Below are 18,391 nucleotides of genomic sequence, written 5' to 3'. Positions count from 1 at the left end.
TGCTTTGAACACTGGCATATAACGACCTGTTTTGAGTCCTTGTTTTCATTCTTTTGGCTTCTACCTAGGAGTGGAACTGCTGGGGCAGAGTACAACCTCTGCCAGGTTTTGTATGGCCCCTGAACGAAGAATGGTACAGTCTCCCTAAAATGTTCACATCCTAATCTGTGGAACCTGTCACTAAATTGCGTTATGTGGCAAAAGGGGCTTTGAAGATACAGCTAAGGCAAGGATCTTGAGATGGGAAATTATTCTGTATTATCTGGATGGGCCCAAGATCATCATAAAAGAGGCAGAGTCGAGGGGTTGGGATAGGAGAAGGAGATATGGTCGAGAAGGAGATATGGTCATAGAAGCAGAGGTTGGAGTGAGCCGTTGGAGTGAGCCGTTGGAGTGAGGTCACCAGCCAAGAAATGGTGCTCAGGGGGAACCAGGATCCATCCAGGCGGTTCTGTAAGAGAAGAGCAGGGGGTAGACACGCTTCTCCCGATTCTCATTCATTCCTCACGCATCCATTCGGGCCCTATAGATCCTGCTCAGTGTATACAGTTATATGGCCCTCTTTCCTATGATGCCCCCCAGAAGTCATAATTTCCTGAGCACATTTCCTGTCCCCACAGTGAGACTTTCCAAGGACTGTGATGCTAAGTGAACTGGGATCTGTGCTTCAAGTGCCCAACAGGTTGCTTTAAAGATGAGAGAACACGCGTACAAAAATCTACACGGTACTCTCAGTATCTAATAATCATCGTTCCTGAAATATCAGTAACTTTTTTTTTTTTTTTTTTAATATCAGTAACTCTTGTTAGTAGTAGGAATATTTTAATTAGGAGGCGCGATTTGGGCGGAACCTTGAAGGCGGAGGGGATTGGGAAAGGCGGTGGGCAGGAGCGAGGACATTCCGAGGCAGGCGTGGTCTTCCTGAGCCAGGGGCCAACCCGACAGAAGCCAGGGGAGGGGACTCGGGGGGGGGGGTACGGAAGCGGGCCGCCGCAGCGTCCTTGCCTCCCCGCCCCGGGCATCACCGTAGTAGAGAGCGCACCCTGGCGGAGGAGCAGGTCCCGCACGGCCTTAGGCATGAATGGGAAGCTTCGGGCCTCCTCTGCTGTCCAGCCTCCCCGCGGAGGGGGTAGTGGGAGGGTGGCTAGTGAGGGGGACCCGGCGGCAGCCACCAAATCTGCGGGCCGCTGCCGTCCTGGCCCGCCTCCAGCCTTCACTCCCCGCCGGGGCCCCCCGTTTCTAAAGGCAGCCCCAGGATCTGAGGCGCCCGGCGCGCCCCCTTCGCTCTGCACCCCCCCCTCCCCGCCCCCCGGCTCCGAAATTCCCAGGCTCCGGAGCCCAGGCTGGGCGGCCAACTGGGCAGCCAGGGAGGGAGGGGGCTGGCTGGCCTCCGAAGTCGGCCCCAAGTTACATGTGGGAAGAGGTGGCTGTGACGCAAGTTTCCAGGGGGCCCTGGGCTCGGAGGGAGCGCGCCAGAGCGGCTCCTCTCCGTGCAGCTGCAACCCGAGCAGCACCCCAGGCCGCCTTCGCCGTCTCCGCGGGGCCCAGCTGCGCGCCCGCCGTCCCCGGGGGCCGCCGAGCGCGGAGACCCTGCACCGGGCAGTCCCCGCCGGACCCCGGACTCGCGGGCTAGGCTCCCTCGCAGTGGCTGGCCTTTTTTTTTTTTTTTTTTGCAACGCTTGCCAACCTGTCAGCTGATGGACCTCATCACCCATAGTGGCGCATGTAGCTCGGCCGCAGCTCGCTCCATTCACACCGCGCCCCCCAGCCGCCCCACGGCCCCCGGCTCCCAGTGCCGGGGGGTTGGCCCGCAGACCCTGGCTGCCACTGGCCCCCGGGGGCCGGCGCCCCTCTCGCCCTGGCCTCGCGCAGCCCCGGGGGCGCTGCAAATAGTCCTTTGTTTACATGCAATTCCTTACTCCGCGGAAGGAGGCCGGGGGAGTGCTGAGTTTTCACCAGCTGTTTCCCGCCTTGAAACAGACATCTGATCAGCTGCAAACACACACACACATACACACGCCCGGGGAGGCAGGCCGGAGAGACCTCCCTCCCGCCCCTCCCGCCCGCCTCCCTCCCCTCGCCGCCGCCGCCGCCAGCATCTGGGACCGGCCGTTTCTGCACCTCCGTCCGGCGCTGCCCTTTGATTCGGATTTCCATCTTGCATTCTCCGGCGGACCGCGGGACCCGGCTCGTGCAGAGGAGGGGGGCCGATCGCTATGGAGTATTTCATGGTGCCCACTCAGAAGGTGCCCTCTTTGCAACATTTCAGGAAAACAGAGAAAGAAGTGATAGGAGGGCTCTGTAGGTGTGTACTCCTCCTCCCCCCCACCCCCTTCCCATGATTGCAGCCCCCGGCCAGCCCGCCCGGGCAGGCGCGCGTGTGCGCACGCATGGCCCGCGCTGCCAACCCCGCTCGCCTTTCTTAGCCGCCGGGGCGGCTACAGCCCCGCGCGCCGGGCTTGCGCCGCCGGGGGACCCTCCTCCCCCGGAACGTGGGGGCCCCGAGCGGCCCCGGTCACTTTTGTCCGCTGCAGGCGGGCGAGTCGCGACGTTTGTAAATTGCAAACAGACCCACGTGGTTCTGCAGCAGTCCCGGCCATGCTTGGTGCTGGTGGCTTTCCCCCCCGCGCTTCCTCCTCCCCCCTCCCGCGGCGGCTTCCTTCCTCTCCCTCCTTCTTCGCTGTCTCTGGGTACCCCCCTCCGTGGCGGTTTGGGGGGCCCGGGCCGCGCGTGGGGCCGTGGCGCGGGCGGCTACAATGCAGCCACGCCGCGGCTCTGGGCGCGAGGGGGGGATCCGGGAGCCGGGTAGTGTGTTTGTAGGGTGCGGGGCTGCGGCGGGGCCGGGGGGCGTGCTCGAGTGGGGGCGCGGGGATGGGTGGGACCCGGGAGGCCGGCGCTGCCGGCCGGGGGCGCCGCGGACCCGGGCACGTTGGCGGCCGCTCGCTCGCTTGCCGCCCGCGCCCGGGCGCTGTTTACTAGCGAGGCCTGGACGTGACTCTGCAGCCCTCTTGGAGTAGGCGGACCTCGGCGCGCCGCCTCGCGGGAGCTGTAGTTCCCCGCGCCCCGCCCTGCGGCATTGTGGGAGTTGTAGGCGTGCCCGGGCCACGCTTTCCTCGCACAAAGCTCAGCTCCCGAGGGCCGGGTGCGCCAGGCGGGCCCGCGGGGGGGTGCCTTTTGGGGAGGGGGCACCGGACAGTGCCCCTGGCCTCGTGAGGCCGTTGCCCGCCGCCCGCGGGGCTCGGCTGCAAACTTTCCCAGCCCACGCCCCTCCCCCAGCCCTAAACCGAAAGCGTCCAGCCCCACCGTGGGTGGGTGACCCCGGGGCCGCCGCCTTCCCCAGGAGCCACTTCCCAAGCGTGGCCTCGGTCGCTCCAGATCCATCCTTCACCAGAGGGTGACGGGTGCGCGCACCACTCACATCCCCATTCCCCTGGGCCCTTGTTAAAATGCACGTGCCCGCCACTCGGATGGCCAGGAGGAGGACGGCCCTGTCCCTGAGCGTCTGCACCGAACTCGGCCCGCGGGACACGGCGGTGCTGCGTCTGGGGCTTCCCTGGGTGCCCCACTTGGGAACCTGCAGACCCCTTAGAACCCCGCGGCTCCTGGAGCGAAATGGCTCCCTAGGACTGGGGCCACGTGCTCAGCCGCCAGGGTCAGGCTGGGCGGGGATTGAGGGAGGAGGAGCCGGGGCGGCGTGGCCCGCGCTGCTGGACAGCAGGGGCTGCAGAAACCGGGTTCGGGGACGGTGGCTGCTCCTGTGCACACACCTCCCCACCCCGCCCCAGGCTCCCACCTCGACGGTTCTAAAGTTCGGAGTCATGTGCAGCCAGGGGGGTGGCCACGCTGGGTGCTGGCCCTTCCTTAAGGTCTACCAGAAGGGCCTCCCTGTAATAAGAAAAAAAATTCTGGAGCTCTTAGTATGTTCTAGGGACTCGTTTTGATAGATTTTTTTTTTCTCATTGAATTTTTACGCTCTGCGTCCTGAGTTAAGCGGCCTTATACACATACACTGTATGGGGTGAGGACATGGGCTTGAGAAGGGAAGAGTTAGTTACAGCAAGTGTTGGGGCTGGGACTTGAACCCTGGTCCCAGAGCCCTGCTCCTATCCCTCGTGGCTGGTTGGTTGTTCAGAGAATGGCTGGGTAGGACTGTTTGAGCCTGATCCTGGGTAGGCTTAGCACAGTGGGGACCTCTAGCCACCAGGTCTGAGACTTAGTTGAATCCTCTCTTGATCTCCCAGGACTAGGAGTTATACTGTCCCTGTCCCAAACCCTGCTTTAGAGGAGTCTAGCAGTCTCCAGGGGTCAAGTGCCTCAGGCTTGGGCATGGGGACATGCTCAGCCTGCCTATCTATGAGACAGTTGAAGCCTGTGCAGTGGGTGTGGAGTTGGGACCTCTGGGTTTGTTCATTTTCAGAAGCTGTGGGGTGAGGTGGGATCAAGTGTGTGGGTTGGGTGAGAACTTCTGGCTTTATGGATTGGTTTCTGAGGCTGGGATCTTGTTCTATCCCTCAGTGACTAGGAGCACTCTCTGCCTCATCCCTCTCCCAGACCTACTGGAGGGGGCCATACTGCACAGTGGGCACCCCCACCCTGAGTCACCCTCAGAGCGAGGCTCATGCCCCAGCTGTGTGGTTTTGGACCTGTGTGGTCTCAGCATGTGCCACTTCAGTAAAATGGAGCACCTGTGAAGGTTAGGCTGTGTGTATGGAAAGTGCCAGTATCTGTTAAATTCTTAGAAGCAGGAGCACTGTGATCTTAAAGTGTTTACCTCCTGCCCTTGGGGGGAAAGAGACCAGTGCTCAGAAGGAGTTAGGGAACAATTAGGGGCTTTGGAGTGTGTGTGCTGGGTCCCTGATGCGGTATATATGTGGCACCGGCTCTGGGCTGGGAACCAGAACTGGCCCTGTCCCAACAGCTCAAAATCTCCTGGTGCTAAGGTCTTGACTCTCCTGGTCTTATCAGCCCTGTAAGAGAGATCTTGGGTTCTCCTGGAATCCTGGGTGCAAACTCTGGAAAAACAAGGCATCCTGTTTTCCTCAATCTCTTTTATTCTCTTCCGTCTCTCTCTTATAACCTAAGGGTCATTTTTATTTTATTATTATTTATTTTAAAAAGTCATCTCTGTGCCCAACATGGGGCTTGAATTCATGATCCCCGAGATCAAGAGTCTCATGCTCTACTGGCTGAGCCAACCAGGCACTGCCCCTCTCTTCCGTGTCTTTTGAATTTCACCATGGTCCTATGAAATGAGGCGGTATTCCCCCATTTTGCAGGTGGGTAAACAGGCTTTGAGAGATGAAGTGCAGTTCCATGGGATAACAAGGGGCAGAGCTGGCTTATACTTGAACACAGAGTAGGGAGTCCCCTCTGAGGCGCTGAGGAAGCCCTAGGGAGGGGAGGACAGGGGAGAGGTGTTTCTGATGTGAACAGCCTGGGCATGGTCTACTGGAACTGAGGGCAGGGGTGGCAGGCTGGTCAGAGTGTGGTGTATGGATAGAAGCAGTGGGGCCGGGTGGAGGCTCTGGGCTGCTTCAGTGCTGCAAAGAGAGGATGAGTGCCTTGGGCATCCTTGCTGAGGATCACTGCTTCCCTCCTGTCCTCCTCTTGGGGTGTAGGAGAAGTCCCATGTGGGCTTTCCCACCTCTGCCTGTAGATGTTGAGCGGCAGGTGTGTGAGTGACTTTTTGGGCACTGTAAATGAGAGTTCTCAGTGGCTAATCTTTTTTTTTTTTTTAGTTTTTATTTATTTATTCATGAGACACAGAGAGAGGCAGAGACACAGGCAGAGGGAGGAGAAGCAGGCTTCATGCAGGGAGCCTGATGTGGGACTCGATCCCAGAACTCCAGGATCACGTCCTGAACCGAAGGCAGACGCTTGAACCGCTGAGCCAGCCAGGCGTCTTGTCAGTGGCTAATCTGAGGCTGGAGCCAGGCCTGGGGGTGTCGGTGGATGGGGGTTACTTTGCCTTTGGGCTGGGAAGAACTCATCCAGGTCAGGATTCAGCCTTGAAGTCGGTGCTCCCTACCCGGGAGCCTCTGATTGGTCTGCTAGTGTTATTCCCAGGGGGCTGTCTGGAGGTACTCTGGTATTGGGGGGACAGTCTTAGCACCCAGGGCTGGTACTCAAACTGTTCTTGGCCAGTTGGCTGCCCTTCTCCAGGAGACAGGCTGTCAGAGGCCAGACTGGGAGGGAAAGAAGCATGCCACCTTCACTGCTCACCTGGGAGTCTGGAGTTGATGTGGAGGGGGCAGAGGGCCTTACAATTCCTGTCAGTCACGTTTATGTGTGCAAAACTCAGATAAAAATGTAAGAAACTTTCAGGGATTTGCAGAAAAGCCTATTTGATCTATGGTCATCTAGTTTAGCAGCTAGACTAGCCATGAATTATAGGAATCTCTGGTCAGCGATCAGGACCCCTAACATTCCGCCAACCAGAACTTCTGATTAGTGCACACGTTCCAGGGCTGTTTAGGTGAGTTATCTGTTAGGGTCTTGGTGGCAGCCCAAGTCCTCAGGAGGAACTGCAGCTTTGGGGTGAAGTCTGTTTTCTGGGGCTTTTTTTTTTTTTTTAAAGATTTTATTTATTCATGAGACACACACACACACACATAGAGGCAGAGGGAGAAGTAGGTTCCCTGTGGGGAGCCCAACGTGGGACTTGATCCCAGGACCCCAGGATCACACCCTGAGCTGAAGGCAGACACTCAACCACTGAGCCACCCAGGTGCCCCTGCTTTTTGGGACTTAAGTCTGCATTAGGTTAACTGGCAGCTGGTTCCTGAGCCAGGGCGTTGATGGACTTGGTGGGGAAGGAGACAGGATGGATGGCACATTTGGAAGAGCCAGGATGAGCAGGCCCTGGATCCTTCACTCCACTCTGGCCTCTCCAGTCCCTGGGCATCCTGGGGAGAAGGGAGGAGCTGAGGGTCTCCCAGGGCAGAGATTTTCATGGGCAGATGAACTGGCTGGCTGGGGGAGGAGCAGCTGAATTCTGGTTTCTTGGGGGTGGGACCTGGAAAGTACAGGAGGTAGGTACATTGCCTGCACCCTGACCCACCTGTCTTTCACGGTGGACATGAGCGGGTCACTTCTGTGCCTGTCCCACTGTTTGTCAGGAGGAGCACGGACACTACCTCCTGAGGCCACATACGGGGCTCTGGGAAGCAGCGGGGGCCCTTTGTGAGCTGTCAGGAGAGGGTACCAGCAGCAGATGCGGGAGAAGGGCTGAGCTTTGGCATCTGCAGGTGCCTGTTGAGCAGGATGGCTGTGCACACCACATGCTTTGTCTTTCTACAGGGGTTACCGTCATCTGTCTGTCTGGGTGTCTGGCTCTGTGGGGCGGTGCAGAGCCTACTCTGTCCTGTGGGTAAGAGCCAGGCTCTGGGGCTTGGAGCAAGCCTATGTCCTTGATCCATACAGGAATCATAAGGCCACTGGACTCAGAGAGAGTGTGACAATTCTAATCATATAACTCAAAATTTATATATATATATATATATGTATATATTTTAAATATTTTATTTTTTTTTATTTATTCATGATAGACCTAGAGAGAGAGAGAGAGACAGACAGAGACACAGGCAGAGGGAGAAGCAGGCTCCATGCATGCCAGGAGCCTGATGCAGGACTCTATCCTGGGACTCCAGGACTGTGCCCCGGGCCAAAAGGCAGGCGCTAAACCGCTGAGCCACCAGGGATCCTCCTATTTATTTATATTTTTAAAGATTTTATTTATTTACTCATGAGAGACACAGAGAGAGAGAGGCAGAGACACAGGCAGAGGGAGAAGCAGGCTCCTCGAGGGAAGCCTGATGCGGGACTCGACCCCAGGACTCTGGGATCACGCCCGGAGCCAAAGGCAGACACTCAACCACTGAGCCACCCAGGCGTCCCTTGATTTAAGCTTCTTACTCTGTTGCCGAGTCCTCCAGTTGGGCCTTCTGGAACGGCCAACACTCAGGGTGATCCAAGGGTGGAGGTGGGGCTCCTTTTGACCCCTCACCATTCTTTTCAGGTCTGGCCTTTGGGCATCTCCAGGAGGGCCCCAGGGACTGTGTAGGGGTGTCTCCCTGTATCTCCCGAGAGGATGGGGATTCCCACCCAGACGGATGTCAATCATTTGGTGGCTTGGCTTCCTTTGGACGTCTCTCCCCAGTTTTTTTTTTCTTTCTTTTTGTTTAAAGTAAGCTCTACACCCAACATGGGGCTTGAACTCATGATCCTAAGATTAAGAGTCATATGCTCTTCTAACTGAGCCAGCCAGACTCCCTACCCTACCTCTTTTTCTTCTTTTCCCTCCACTCCCACCTCTTTAATCCACCCACCCAACACAGAGGGTCTGGAGGGCACTGCCAGACCAGGGAGCCTGGACTAGGTTCTAACCCCCCACAAAGGGCGGGCAAGCCACTGTGTGTCAGGTCTCGGGCCTGCGTCCTCGCCACTGCTCTGTCCCGCCACCCCATCACCTCTGATGTAGGGGCAGGGAAGTTGGGAGAAGTGAGGTGCCCCTGCCCTGAGGTGAGGAGCCAGATGGCTGGTAGTCTGACTCTAAGACTCTGTCCCTCCTCATTCGGAGTCCCAAGTCTCCTCTGCGAAGAAAGGGTCGTGGGCCACCTTTTGAGCATGGACATTCCAGGATGCTGTAAGGAAACTGCCCCCTGGGGACCCCCAGCTGCGGCGACTACCCTCTCCCCCAGGAGAGGGGGCCAAGGCCCAGGAAGGGCAAGGGCGAGTCCAGGATCCTGCCGGCCCAGAGTGGGGCAGAGAGGGTGGGCCAGGGGGCCGGGAGAGGCCATGGCTGTCTCCAGCTGTGGCAGATGCATTCTCCGAGGTTTTCTGAGCAAACGCCTTTCCTCCTGGGGACAGGCATGGGGGTTTGGGCACCTTTTTGAGCCCAGGGTCCTCATCGATGGAATAAGGCTGCCCATAGTCCGTTTCCCCACTTCTCCAGAACCAGGGATGTGAGCTCTCTTGGCCCAGGCCTGGACCAGGTCACCCAGGGAGGGCCCCTCAGGAAGACGCCAGGGCTGTGGCTTTGGGTGGGGCTGGTGGCCTCTTCTGGGAGCCCAGCATCTGGAAGCCATCAGGCCAGGGGCGGGGGGAGTCGCAAGAGAGGGCCGGGAAAGGGGGAATGCCTCCTCCAGGCCACACACAGGCCCACCCCTCGGGAGCGGTGGCGTTGGGCCTACAGGCCCCGCTGCTGTCTTTGCCTCCTGCCAATACTTCTGGGCCTCTCCCCCTTCCACTGGCTGCCTTCTCTCTCACCCCACTGGCTGCTGCTCCTGTAAGATGCAGTCACGTAATATGCGGTAACATTGCCCACTGCATGCTGGGAGCCTTGCTCCTTTGGCACAGGATGGGGCTGCCTCTTGGGGTGGGCAGGCTCAGGGGAGAAGTGTCTCCAGGGGTGGTTGGTCTGGTGTCCCCTTCTTGGAGTAAGTGGTACCTGTCTCGTTTTTGAGGTCTTAGCATGGGGTGTCTGGGGCCAGGCTAGGAGCTTGCAGACCAGTGTGTGGCTGCAGATGTGGCTGTGGTGACGGGGAGGGAGGAGCGATGTCTTCCTAGTCCTCAAGCCTGTGGTGCCACAGGAGGGGGTCCAGGTGCATAGCCAGGAGCTCAGAGGTGTCCCAGGGACAGGTGTCTGCAATTATTGTCTGGGACCATCTGTATCAGAATCACAGAGATTCTTGCTAGCTGGTCAGGCTTCTGGGCCCCACCCACACCTGCTGGCCAGACACTGGGGCTAGGACCTGGGGCTGCACACTTACGGACACCCAGACACCCCAGAGGTACTACTCCATCACCCTCCTGATCTGCTGGGGTTGTAGGGACCTGGCAAATCTGGCATCTTCTGTCGCAGGACGGATGAAAGTTACACTAGCGGCCCCCGGAGGTGAATTGTAAAGACAGGGTCCCACCGGGGCAGGGCACGGAGGGCACCTAGCCTGAGCAGGTCTCTGTCCTGACCTGCAGCCTTGCCAACATTCCACTGACCCCTGAGACTCAGCGGGACCAGGAGCGGCGGATTCGGCGGGAGATTGCCAACAGCAACGAGCGGAGGCGCATGCAGAGCATCAATGCGGGCTTCCAGTCCCTCAAGACCCTCATCCCCCACACAGATGGAGAGAAGCTCAGCAAGGTGGGCTAGGCACGGGAGCCTTCCTGGAGGACGTGGCGGGCTCAGGTGGGGAGAAGGAAGTGAGCTTTGGCAGACGCTGCCCGCCGGGGTCCCTGACTTGTCCCTCCCACCCTCAGGCAGCCATTCTCCAGCAGACGGCGGAGTACATCTTCTCCCTGGAGCAGGAGAAGACCAGGCTCCTGCAGCAGAACACACAGCTCAAGCGCTTCATCCAGGTAGCTCCCCGTGGGGGCCTCCTGCTGCCGCAGTGCCCTGCCCCCTCCGGCTGCCTTTCCCCGCGTGAGTGCGTCCTGGCTCAGCCGTGGCCCGCAGGCTGCATCTTTCCCACTCACCTATTTCAGGCACTTGCCTCCCTGCCTGGGCTTTGGCTTACCCATCCGTGACGTGGGGTGGGGTGGGCTCTGGAAGGAGCCGGGTGATTTCTGGAAAGCAGGTCCATTGTGCCTCCTTTTCTGGGCTTCGGCCATCTGTTGGGTTGGCACAATGGGGCCCTAGTGCTGAGAGGGACCTTGGGGGGCTGCGAGGGAGTCCTCTGATGTCCCTGGTGGTGGTGGTGGTTGTAGTTCAGGGTTGTTGAGGCACACTCACTGGCCCCTTGGGGTCCCCAGGAGCTGAGCGGCTCATCCCCCAAGCGGCGGCGGGCAGAGGACAAGGACGAGGGCATCGGGTCGCCGGACATCTGGGAGGACGAGAAGGCGGAGGACCTGCGCCGGGAGATGATCGAGCTGAGGCAGCAACTGGACAAGGAGCGCTCGGTGCGCATGATGCTGGAGGAGCAGGTAAGGCTCTGGGGGTGAGCAGTTCTTTACGGGAGCACCTGCTCTGTGCCAGAAGAGCGCCTCTCTTCTCAAATAAATAAAATCTTCCCCGGGCCCAGAGCAGCGCAGCACGGGCAGGCCCTGGAGGTGGGAGGGGACACGGCCTGAGGGAGGAGTCATGGCTGGCCCGGCAGGCTGGGCTAAGGACTTTGGTCTCTCCCGCCGAGGGTGGACGAGCGTCAGCCATGCCAGGGTTTGCAGCAGGAGTGAACGGCCTCTTGCGAAGCCTAGAGCCTGGAGGCCGACCTGCGGTCCTGAGGGCCCTGCTCCGGGTGGGGCCGGGGAGAGGGAGGTGCGGGGTGCCCTCCGAGCCCTGCCCCTGAACCTGTCGCCCTGCCCCCCAGGTGCGCTCGCTGGAGGCCCACATGTATCCGGAAAAGCTCAAGGTGATCGCACAGCAGGTGCAGCTTCAGCAGCAGCAGGAGCAGGTGAGGCTGCTGCATCAGGAGAAACTGGAGCGCGAACAGCAGCACCTGCGGACCCAGGTGAGCAGTGGTGGCCTGGGAGCGGTCCTCACTCGCAGCGTCAGTGCCCCGGGCTCCAGCGGGGCAGGCCCAGGGTCCCAGGTTACTGGTTCCCAGGTAGCCTGCGTATGTTACCACATCGAATCCTTGTAGTGGCCCTTTCAGGCCTGAACTTCTATTCTTCCTATTTTACTGATGGCAAAATTGAGGTGCACAAAGGGTGCATGACATGCCCACTCGTGATCCTCAGCGACTTAGCTGTCTAAACCCACGGTCTACACGCTTGATAACCACTGTAATTTTTTAAAGTATTTATTTACTTTTTGGGCGCCTGGATGGCTCAGTGGGTTGGGCAACTGCCTTCGGCTCAGGTCATGGTCCTGGGGTCCTGGGATCCAGCCCCATGTCAGGCTCCCTGCTCAGCGGGGAGTCTGCTTCTCCCTCTCCCTCTGCCCCTCCCCCTACTTGTGCTCACTCTCTCTTCTCAAATAAATAAAATCTTTATTTATTTATTTTTTAAAAGATTTTATTTATTTAATCATGAGAGACACACACACAGAGGCACAGACACAGGCAGAGGGAGAAGCAGGCTCCATGCAGGGAGCCCGACGTGGGACTCGATCCCAGGTCTCCAGGATCACACCCTGGGCTGAAGGTGGTGCTAAACCGTTGAGCCACCTGGGCTACCCAAATAAAATCTTTAAAAATGATTTATTTACTTGAAAGAAAACATTTACTTGTTTTAGAGAGACTAAGAGCCAACACTAGGGAGGAGGAGGAGCATAGGGGGGAGAGAATCTCAAGCAGACTCGCTGCTGAACGCAGAGCCCAATGCGGGCCTTGATCTCATGACCCTGAGACCAGGAGCCAAACCAAGAGTCAGCTGCTTAGCATTCTGAGCCACCCAGGTGCCCCACAACCACTGTATTTATTAGATGTTAAAGTGCTTGCTTGGTGGACAGTGAAGGGGTCCCGGGATCTCAGATGGCTGGAAGCCCCTCTCTGGAGTACCTTTTCCACGTTTGTAAAGTAAGAGGGGGTGGAGCACAAATTGGCCAGCCCTCCTAGGGAAGATGTTCAAGGGCTGGGGTGGTTGGCAGAGGCTCTCTCGAAGCAGATGGTTTTGAGGGATGTCCCTCTGTGAGGGACAGAAGGATAGAAGGGAATGGGCAGCTCCTGGAACCTTTGAAAAGAGACTGAGGGCTTCTTCCTTGCAGCTCCTGCCCCCTCCGGCCCCTACCCACCACCCCACAGTGATCGTGCCGGCGCCACCCCCTCCCTCCCACCACATCAACGTTGTCACCATGGGTCCCTCCTCGGTCATCAACTCTGTTTCCACATCCCGGCAAAACCTGGACACTATCGTGCAGGTACCTGGACTTGGGGACGGGGCATCATGTGGGAATGGGCCCTTTGTGTCCGTCCCCGCATCTCTCTTTCTGTGTCTGCGATGGGGGTGGCTCTGAGAAGGTTTGGGGCAGAGAAGGGGGCGGGGACAACATAGTCTGGAAGACCCTGTTCCTTCCCTCTATGGGGTTTACCGAGAGGCTTTTTTGCTCCCTGAGCCTCCTGGTGTCAGGTTCCTGCATCCAACTCTTGGGTTGGTCCAGAGCTTCCTCTCAGCTCCATCTCCAGGACCTGGGTGGGCTGCAGCTGGCAGTGGTCGGGTAGGGACCAGTTAAGCCTCCTGCACAGAAGGAAGAAATGATATGATCAGCTTCAAGGGTCAGGCCTGAAGTTCTGCTGTGCCCAGCTTTGGGCGGCACCCCTGGGAGAACCAACAGCATCACAGAGAAAGAAAGAAATAAACAACAACAAAAAACCCCATCCACCCCTGCCACGTCGGTTGCACGTAAACCCAGCAAAATTGAATAATAAAGTTAATAGCAGAGAAGAGACCTGGCATAAGTGAGCAGGTGCTTTGAAATACATAAATGAGAGACGCTTGTGACTCTAGGCTGACTTGCCCTGTGATCTCCAAGGAGGTGTTCAGCTTAGCGGAGAAGGTCTGAACGTTGGGCAGGCAGGCTGCTGTCTTGCCAGGCTTACTTCTGGACCTTTCTGGGGTGCGGGTGAGGGGGTGTTTGTCCGAGTGTCCCTGGCTGTCCTCATCACACCCTGTCCCCCCCCCCCACAAGGCGATCCAGCACATCGAGGGCACCCAGGAAAGGCAGGAGCAGGAGGAGGAGCAGCGGCGAGCGGTCATCGTGAAGCCGGGCCGCAGCTGCCCTGAGGCCCACGCCTCTGACACTGCCTCCGATTCGGAGGCCTCGGACAGCGACGCCATGGACCAGAGCCGGGAGGAGCCAGCAGGGAATGGGGGGCTTCCCTGACCACCCCCCAGCCCTCCTCTCCCTTCTTGGGGCCGGAGGGGGCCGGGGGCAGCAACGGGGAACAACGCAGGTGAACGAGTGAGGAATTTTTACAAAATTACGACGTCATTTGGGTCTCTTTTGTGACCTCTTTTTTCAATACTGTAAATCCACCTTTGGGCGAAGCCACCTGACCTGAGGCCCCGGGGGGCTGGGGTGGCAGGAGCACGTGGGAGCACCGGGACACCTGGGGCCGGGCCTCGCCCCGGAGGCTGGGGGAAGCTGACACAGATGCCTGGCCTCTCTCCGCCAAAAAGCTTTTTTTCTTTCTTTTTTTTTTTTTTTTCATTTAAACATGTTTTTAAGAACAGGGAAAAATCAAACAAAACCCCAAGGTATTCTGGCCTCCCCAGAGCCAGCCCTAGACTGTCAGTCTTTGACTCCTTCCCTCTTCTTTTTTTTTTTTTTTTTTTCCTTTCCCCTTTAAGCACTTACATGGGTTGGGGGTCTGGCTGGGTCGGAGCTCTCTGGGGCCCCGGGGGTCTACAGTGCTTTCGGTTGGGGTTTGCTGCTGCCCTACTCTCCTTCCCTCCTCGGCTCAGCACGAGGACTCGCCACTCCCCGCCGCCACCCAGCCCCATCTCTCCCTCCGGGTTTCCCATCTTCCACCCCAAAAATGTCTTTGTCTCTCTCTTTTTGTTTTGTTTGTTGTTGGTTCTTTTTGGTTTTGGTTTGGTTTATCTTTTTGGTTTTTTGTTTCTTGTTTTTTTTTTTAATTTTTGTTTTTATTTTTGTTTTGTTTTTGTTTTGTTTTTTTTTTTTTACAATTTTGAGGTCTTTGTGTTCAAGGAGAAGCTATTATATTTTGTTAAGAAAGTGGGGGGAAAAAAACCAAGAGGCCACTGTGCCTTTATAAAGAAACAAAATAAAGTTTGTACTTTGTTTTTTAGATTCTGTGTCTCCTGGGTGTGTGCTGTCCTGAGGAGCCGGGGAAGGCTTCCTGGACTACAGTATGGGGTGCTCTTGGGGCCCACCAGAGGGGATCGGGTATGGCTGAACATGAAGATGGTATGTCGTCGTCATCCCCCCACCCCCTGCCCAGTGGGCAGTCAGGGTCCCCAGACTCCTGGCATTACTCCCTCGACTGTGCAAAGATGGGTGATGGCGCCAGGGGTGGGAGGAATGTCTCCTTCAAGGGGAGAATGAACCACCAAGCCACAGATTCCCATCTCTTAGAGAAAGGACATGGGATGTTGAGGGGTCCTAGTTGTCCCCAGGCTTTGCCACTTCTTCATCTTGTGTAACCTCGCTGAACCATAGTCTCCCCAACTACAGGAGAGAGAGTAGTATTACTTCCTGGCATGGTGTTACAGAGATCAGTCAGGTCTGGAAATTTATCTACAAGGCCCCTGAGCATCAGTTTTGTCATCTGAAGTTGGAAGTCAGTGGTACAAGGGCATTTTATGTTGCTGGGTAGGGAGGTGGACCTTTAACTCTCTTAGAATCCTCGGTGACCAGATGTGGCTTTACAGAGTGTTTCCCGTTGGGGAGCCTGGGTGGAGCAGTTGGTTGAGCATTTAACTCTGGGTTTCGGTTCAGGTTGTGATCTCACAGTCCTAAGATCTGAACCTGGTTCGGGCTCCATGCTCAGTGGGGAGTCTGCTTGGGATTCCTTCTCTCTGCCCCTACTCCCCATGAATGTGCTCTTTCTCTCTCTCTGTGTCTCCCTCAAATAGGTAAGTCTTAACACACACACACCCACAAACCCCCAAAGTGATTGCCTTTTCCTGCTTTTCCTCATTGTGTATGTGGGCACCTAGGTCAGAGCAGAATGGCCAATTCACATCTCACCCTACAGTGATGCTTGTGACTACAGTGAGATGTCTCCAGACATGAACTTGCTGAAGACAAAGGCAGGCAGGAGCTTGAACTTTTTTTTTTTTTAGAACTTTTAAAAAAAAAAAAAAAAAAAAAGAACTTTAAAATTAAGTATTTTAAAGTGAAAAATTTAGAGGCACTTAGTATATTCACATTTATAAGATTTTATCTATTTATTCATGAGAGACACAGAGAAAGGCAGAGGGAGAAGCAGGCTCCATGCAGGGAGCCCGACGCGGGACGCGGGACTCGAACCTGGGACTCCAGGGTCACGCCCTGGGCGGAAGGCAGGCGCTAAACCACTGAGCCACCCAGGGATCCCCGTATAGTCACATTGTTGTGTTGCTGTCACCTCTATCCACTTTCAAAACCTATCACTCCAAAATTCGCACTTTTTACTTTTTGGTTGTGTGACTTTTGACCAATGCATACAGTTGTGTAACCATCATCACGGTCCAGCTATTAGTGGTCTCATCTCATTGTCCTGCACTGTCCCTTTGCAGTCCAGACCCTGGCAGCCACACTGAGCTGCTCCTACAGTTTTGTCTCTTCCACATAAATGGAATCCTATAACGTTTAGCCTCTTGACTCTAGCTAGCTTCTTTAACTTAGTATCACAAAGTTTTCTTTTGGGGGGTCTACCTAGCTAAATTTACATAATTATATTAAAATACGTGTCTGAGGGGAGGCGCTTAGCCCGGATCTGAGCGGGGGACGCCCTTCCCAAGGCCGGAGGAGCCACGGTTTCCAGCCAGGTGCGCAGTTTGGGGCACGGGTCCCATGCAGCTCCTAAGAGCATCAATAGAGGGCGCTGTGGGCCCAGGACGCCGGGCCCGGCGAGGGCGGAGGCTCCGCCTCCTTCCGGTGCCCGCGGGACTGCTCAGTTCCTATAGGCCAGAGGAGGCACCTAGGGGCGGGGCCGGAAAGTCCCCTCCCCCGACCTTAGTGGCGCGCCTGGTGACAGTAGGCGGTCTCCGCGCAGGCGGCGGAAGTCAGGGGCTCGGACGCGGCCCCGCCTCTTCCCGGACTCGGTCCCCCTCCCCCCCGGAGCGCATGCTCCTTGGCGCCTCAGGCGGCTTTGCGCGCTACCGCCGGCCCGCCGCTCTGTCCCCGCCCCCGGTCCCGCCCCCGCGCGCTCTCACGCACGCCTCGCACGCAAACGCCGCGAGCGTGTGGCTTCCGCGTGTTCCCCGCGGGGAGGCGCTCGCCCGCTTCCTCCTGCGGCCGCCGGCCCTGGGGCTCGCCCTGCGGCGGGGTGCTGTGGCCGGCGCGCCCGGCGGGAGTCTGGGAAGGTCTGCAGGCTGCGGCGGAAAGAACAGGTGACGTTACTTCTACTGACGCGTTTCACTTTTAAGCCACAGTATCCGCAACACTGTCGTTTCAGCACAGCGATGGATGTAAGGAACGCACGGAATCCCCGTTCTTCCCGCCATGTTTGGGAACCTTGTCTGCCGCTTGCCAGGCCTATGTGGGCACGGGCGCGGCTCCAGGGCCAGCACCCGCACGTAGGGTGGTGACAGGGTCAGCGGCCCGTGAGGGGCAGTGACGGGGTCCAGAGTCAGCGCCACGTGAGGGGCAGTGACGGCGTCCAGGATCTGCGGCCACGTGAGGGGCAGTGATGGGGTCCAGGGTCAGCGGCCCGTGAGGGGCAGTGACGGGGTCCAGGGTTAGAGCCGCGTGAGGGGCAGTGACGGGGTCCAGGGTCAGAGCCACGTGAAGGGCAGTGATGGGGTCAGGGGTCAGCAGCCCCGTGAGGGGCAGTGACGGGTTCAAGGGTCAGCGGCCCCGTGAGGAGCAGTGACAGGGTCTCCAGGGTCAGCGGCCACGTGAGTGGCAGTGACGGGGTCTCCTGGGTCAGCGGCCCTGTGAAGGGCAGTGACAGGGTCCAGGGTCAGCGGCCACATGAGCAGTAGTGACAGCGTCCAGGGTCAGCGCCGCGTGAGGGGCAGTGACGGGGTCCAGGATTTGCAGCCACACGTGGAGGTAGTGATAGGGTCCAGGGTCAGCGGCCACATGTACCGTGGCTCCGGTCAGGGTGGCCACACACCTGGGGCCAGGCCTGGCGGTCTGGAAGGGCATCGTGTCCTGCAGGCTTAGTGCTCGCTGGCCTGGGAGGAGGAATAAAGGAATATGTGGGAATGGGGTGGTATGGGACCCCAAGCTGTTAAGAAGCTTGGACCTCATGTTTTGTGAAGGGGTAGGGGTCTGGGAGACATGACAGAGATGCCGTTCAACAAAACCTTTATTGAAGTATTACTTAGTGTGTATACCAGGAAGAGGAGCATAGCTTAAGTGTTTAGCTCTGTGAATTTTCACACACTCAATATATAGCCATGGACCCCGCACCCCATCAGGACCTCAAATGATTTATTTTTTTTTAAACTTTAAAAAATTTTGGGATCCCTGGGTGGCGCAGCGGTTTGGCGCCTGCCTTTGGCCCAGGGCGCGATCCTGGAGACCCGGGATCGAATCCCACGTCGGGCTCCCGGTGCATGGAGCCTGCTTCTCCCTCTGCCTGTGTCTCTGCCTCTCTCTCTCTCTCTGTGTGACTATCATAAAAAAAAAAAAAAAAAAAAAAAAAAAAAAAACTTTAAAAAATTTTGTGGAAACAGGTGTAAAAGGAGGTACTGTGTATCCTTCACCTGGCCTGCACCAGGGTTAACATCTTGCACACCTGGAGTACAACTGCAGAACCAGGTAATCGGGACCAGTGTAGTACACCAGGCTTATTCACATTTTACCAGTTTTATGTGTTATGGTTACATATGTGTGTTTATG

The 18,391-nt window shown here is 57.4% G+C and overlaps 2 protein-coding genes and 1 long non-coding RNA gene across 5 annotated transcripts in view; 2 read left to right on the top strand and 1 right to left on the bottom strand.

Annotated features, from left to right (window-relative positions):
• Positions 1-241: 241 nt before the first annotated feature.
• LOC144318920 (uncharacterized) lies at positions 242-2,338 on the bottom strand. Its single transcript, XR_013384876.1, has 2 exons — positions 2,122-2,338; positions 242-451 (listed from the first exon to the last, which is right to left on the bottom strand). It is a non-coding gene; the product is annotated as an uncharacterized LOC144318920 (long non-coding RNA).
• On the top strand, positions 1,976-14,684 carry TFAP4 (transcription factor AP-4). 3 transcript variants are annotated; one of them, XM_077906412.1, is made up of 7 exons: positions 1,976-2,305; positions 9,976-10,141; positions 10,258-10,356; positions 10,750-10,920; positions 11,304-11,444; positions 12,641-12,793; positions 13,562-14,684. In XM_077906412.1, the coding sequence occupies exons 1-7, from the start codon at positions 2,217-2,219 to the stop codon at positions 13,754-13,756; spliced, it is 1,014 nt and encodes a 337-aa protein (XP_077762538.1). In that variant the 5' UTR covers positions 1,976-2,216; the 3' UTR covers positions 13,757-14,684. The 3 variants fall into 3 exon arrangements, with proteins under 3 accessions (XP_077762538.1, XP_077762539.1, XP_077762540.1); XM_077906413.1 differs by lacking the exon at positions 1,976-2,305 and adding an exon at positions 7,609-8,644; XM_077906414.1 differs by lacking the exon at positions 1,976-2,305 and adding an exon at positions 8,855-9,895.
• A 2,100-nt stretch (positions 14,685-16,784) lies between these two features.
• The window catches only part of SRL (sarcalumenin), a 50,096-nt gene continuing 48,489 nt past the window's right edge, over positions 16,785-18,391 (top strand). The window contains exon 1 of the mRNA XM_077906411.1: positions 16,785-16,932. The gene's annotated coding sequence lies outside the window, so the exon portion shown is untranslated. The remainder of the gene's footprint in view (positions 16,933-18,391) is intronic.

This window comes from Canis aureus, chromosome 8 (genome assembly GCF_053574225.1).
Source record: "Canis aureus isolate CA01 chromosome 8, VMU_Caureus_v.1.0, whole genome shotgun sequence".
Classification (NCBI taxonomy): Eukaryota; Metazoa; Chordata; class Mammalia; order Carnivora; family Canidae; genus Canis; species Canis aureus.
This window is presented reverse-complemented; position numbering and strand designations above follow the sequence as displayed.

Bases quoted from the DNA above. Each gene is read 5' to 3' on its own strand.
- TFAP4 (XM_077906412.1), top strand. From the start codon at position 2,217: ATGGAGTATTTCATGGTGCCCACTCAGAAGGTGCCCTCTTTGCAACAT. The intron at 10,142-10,257 runs GTGGGCTAGGCA...TCCCACCCTCAG, and splicing joins ATGGAGAGAAGCTCAGCAAG to GCAGCCATTCTCCAGCAGAC. The intron at 12,794-13,561 runs GTACCTGGACTT...CCCCCCCACAAG, and splicing joins ACCTGGACACTATCGTGCAG to GCGATCCAGCACATCGAGGG.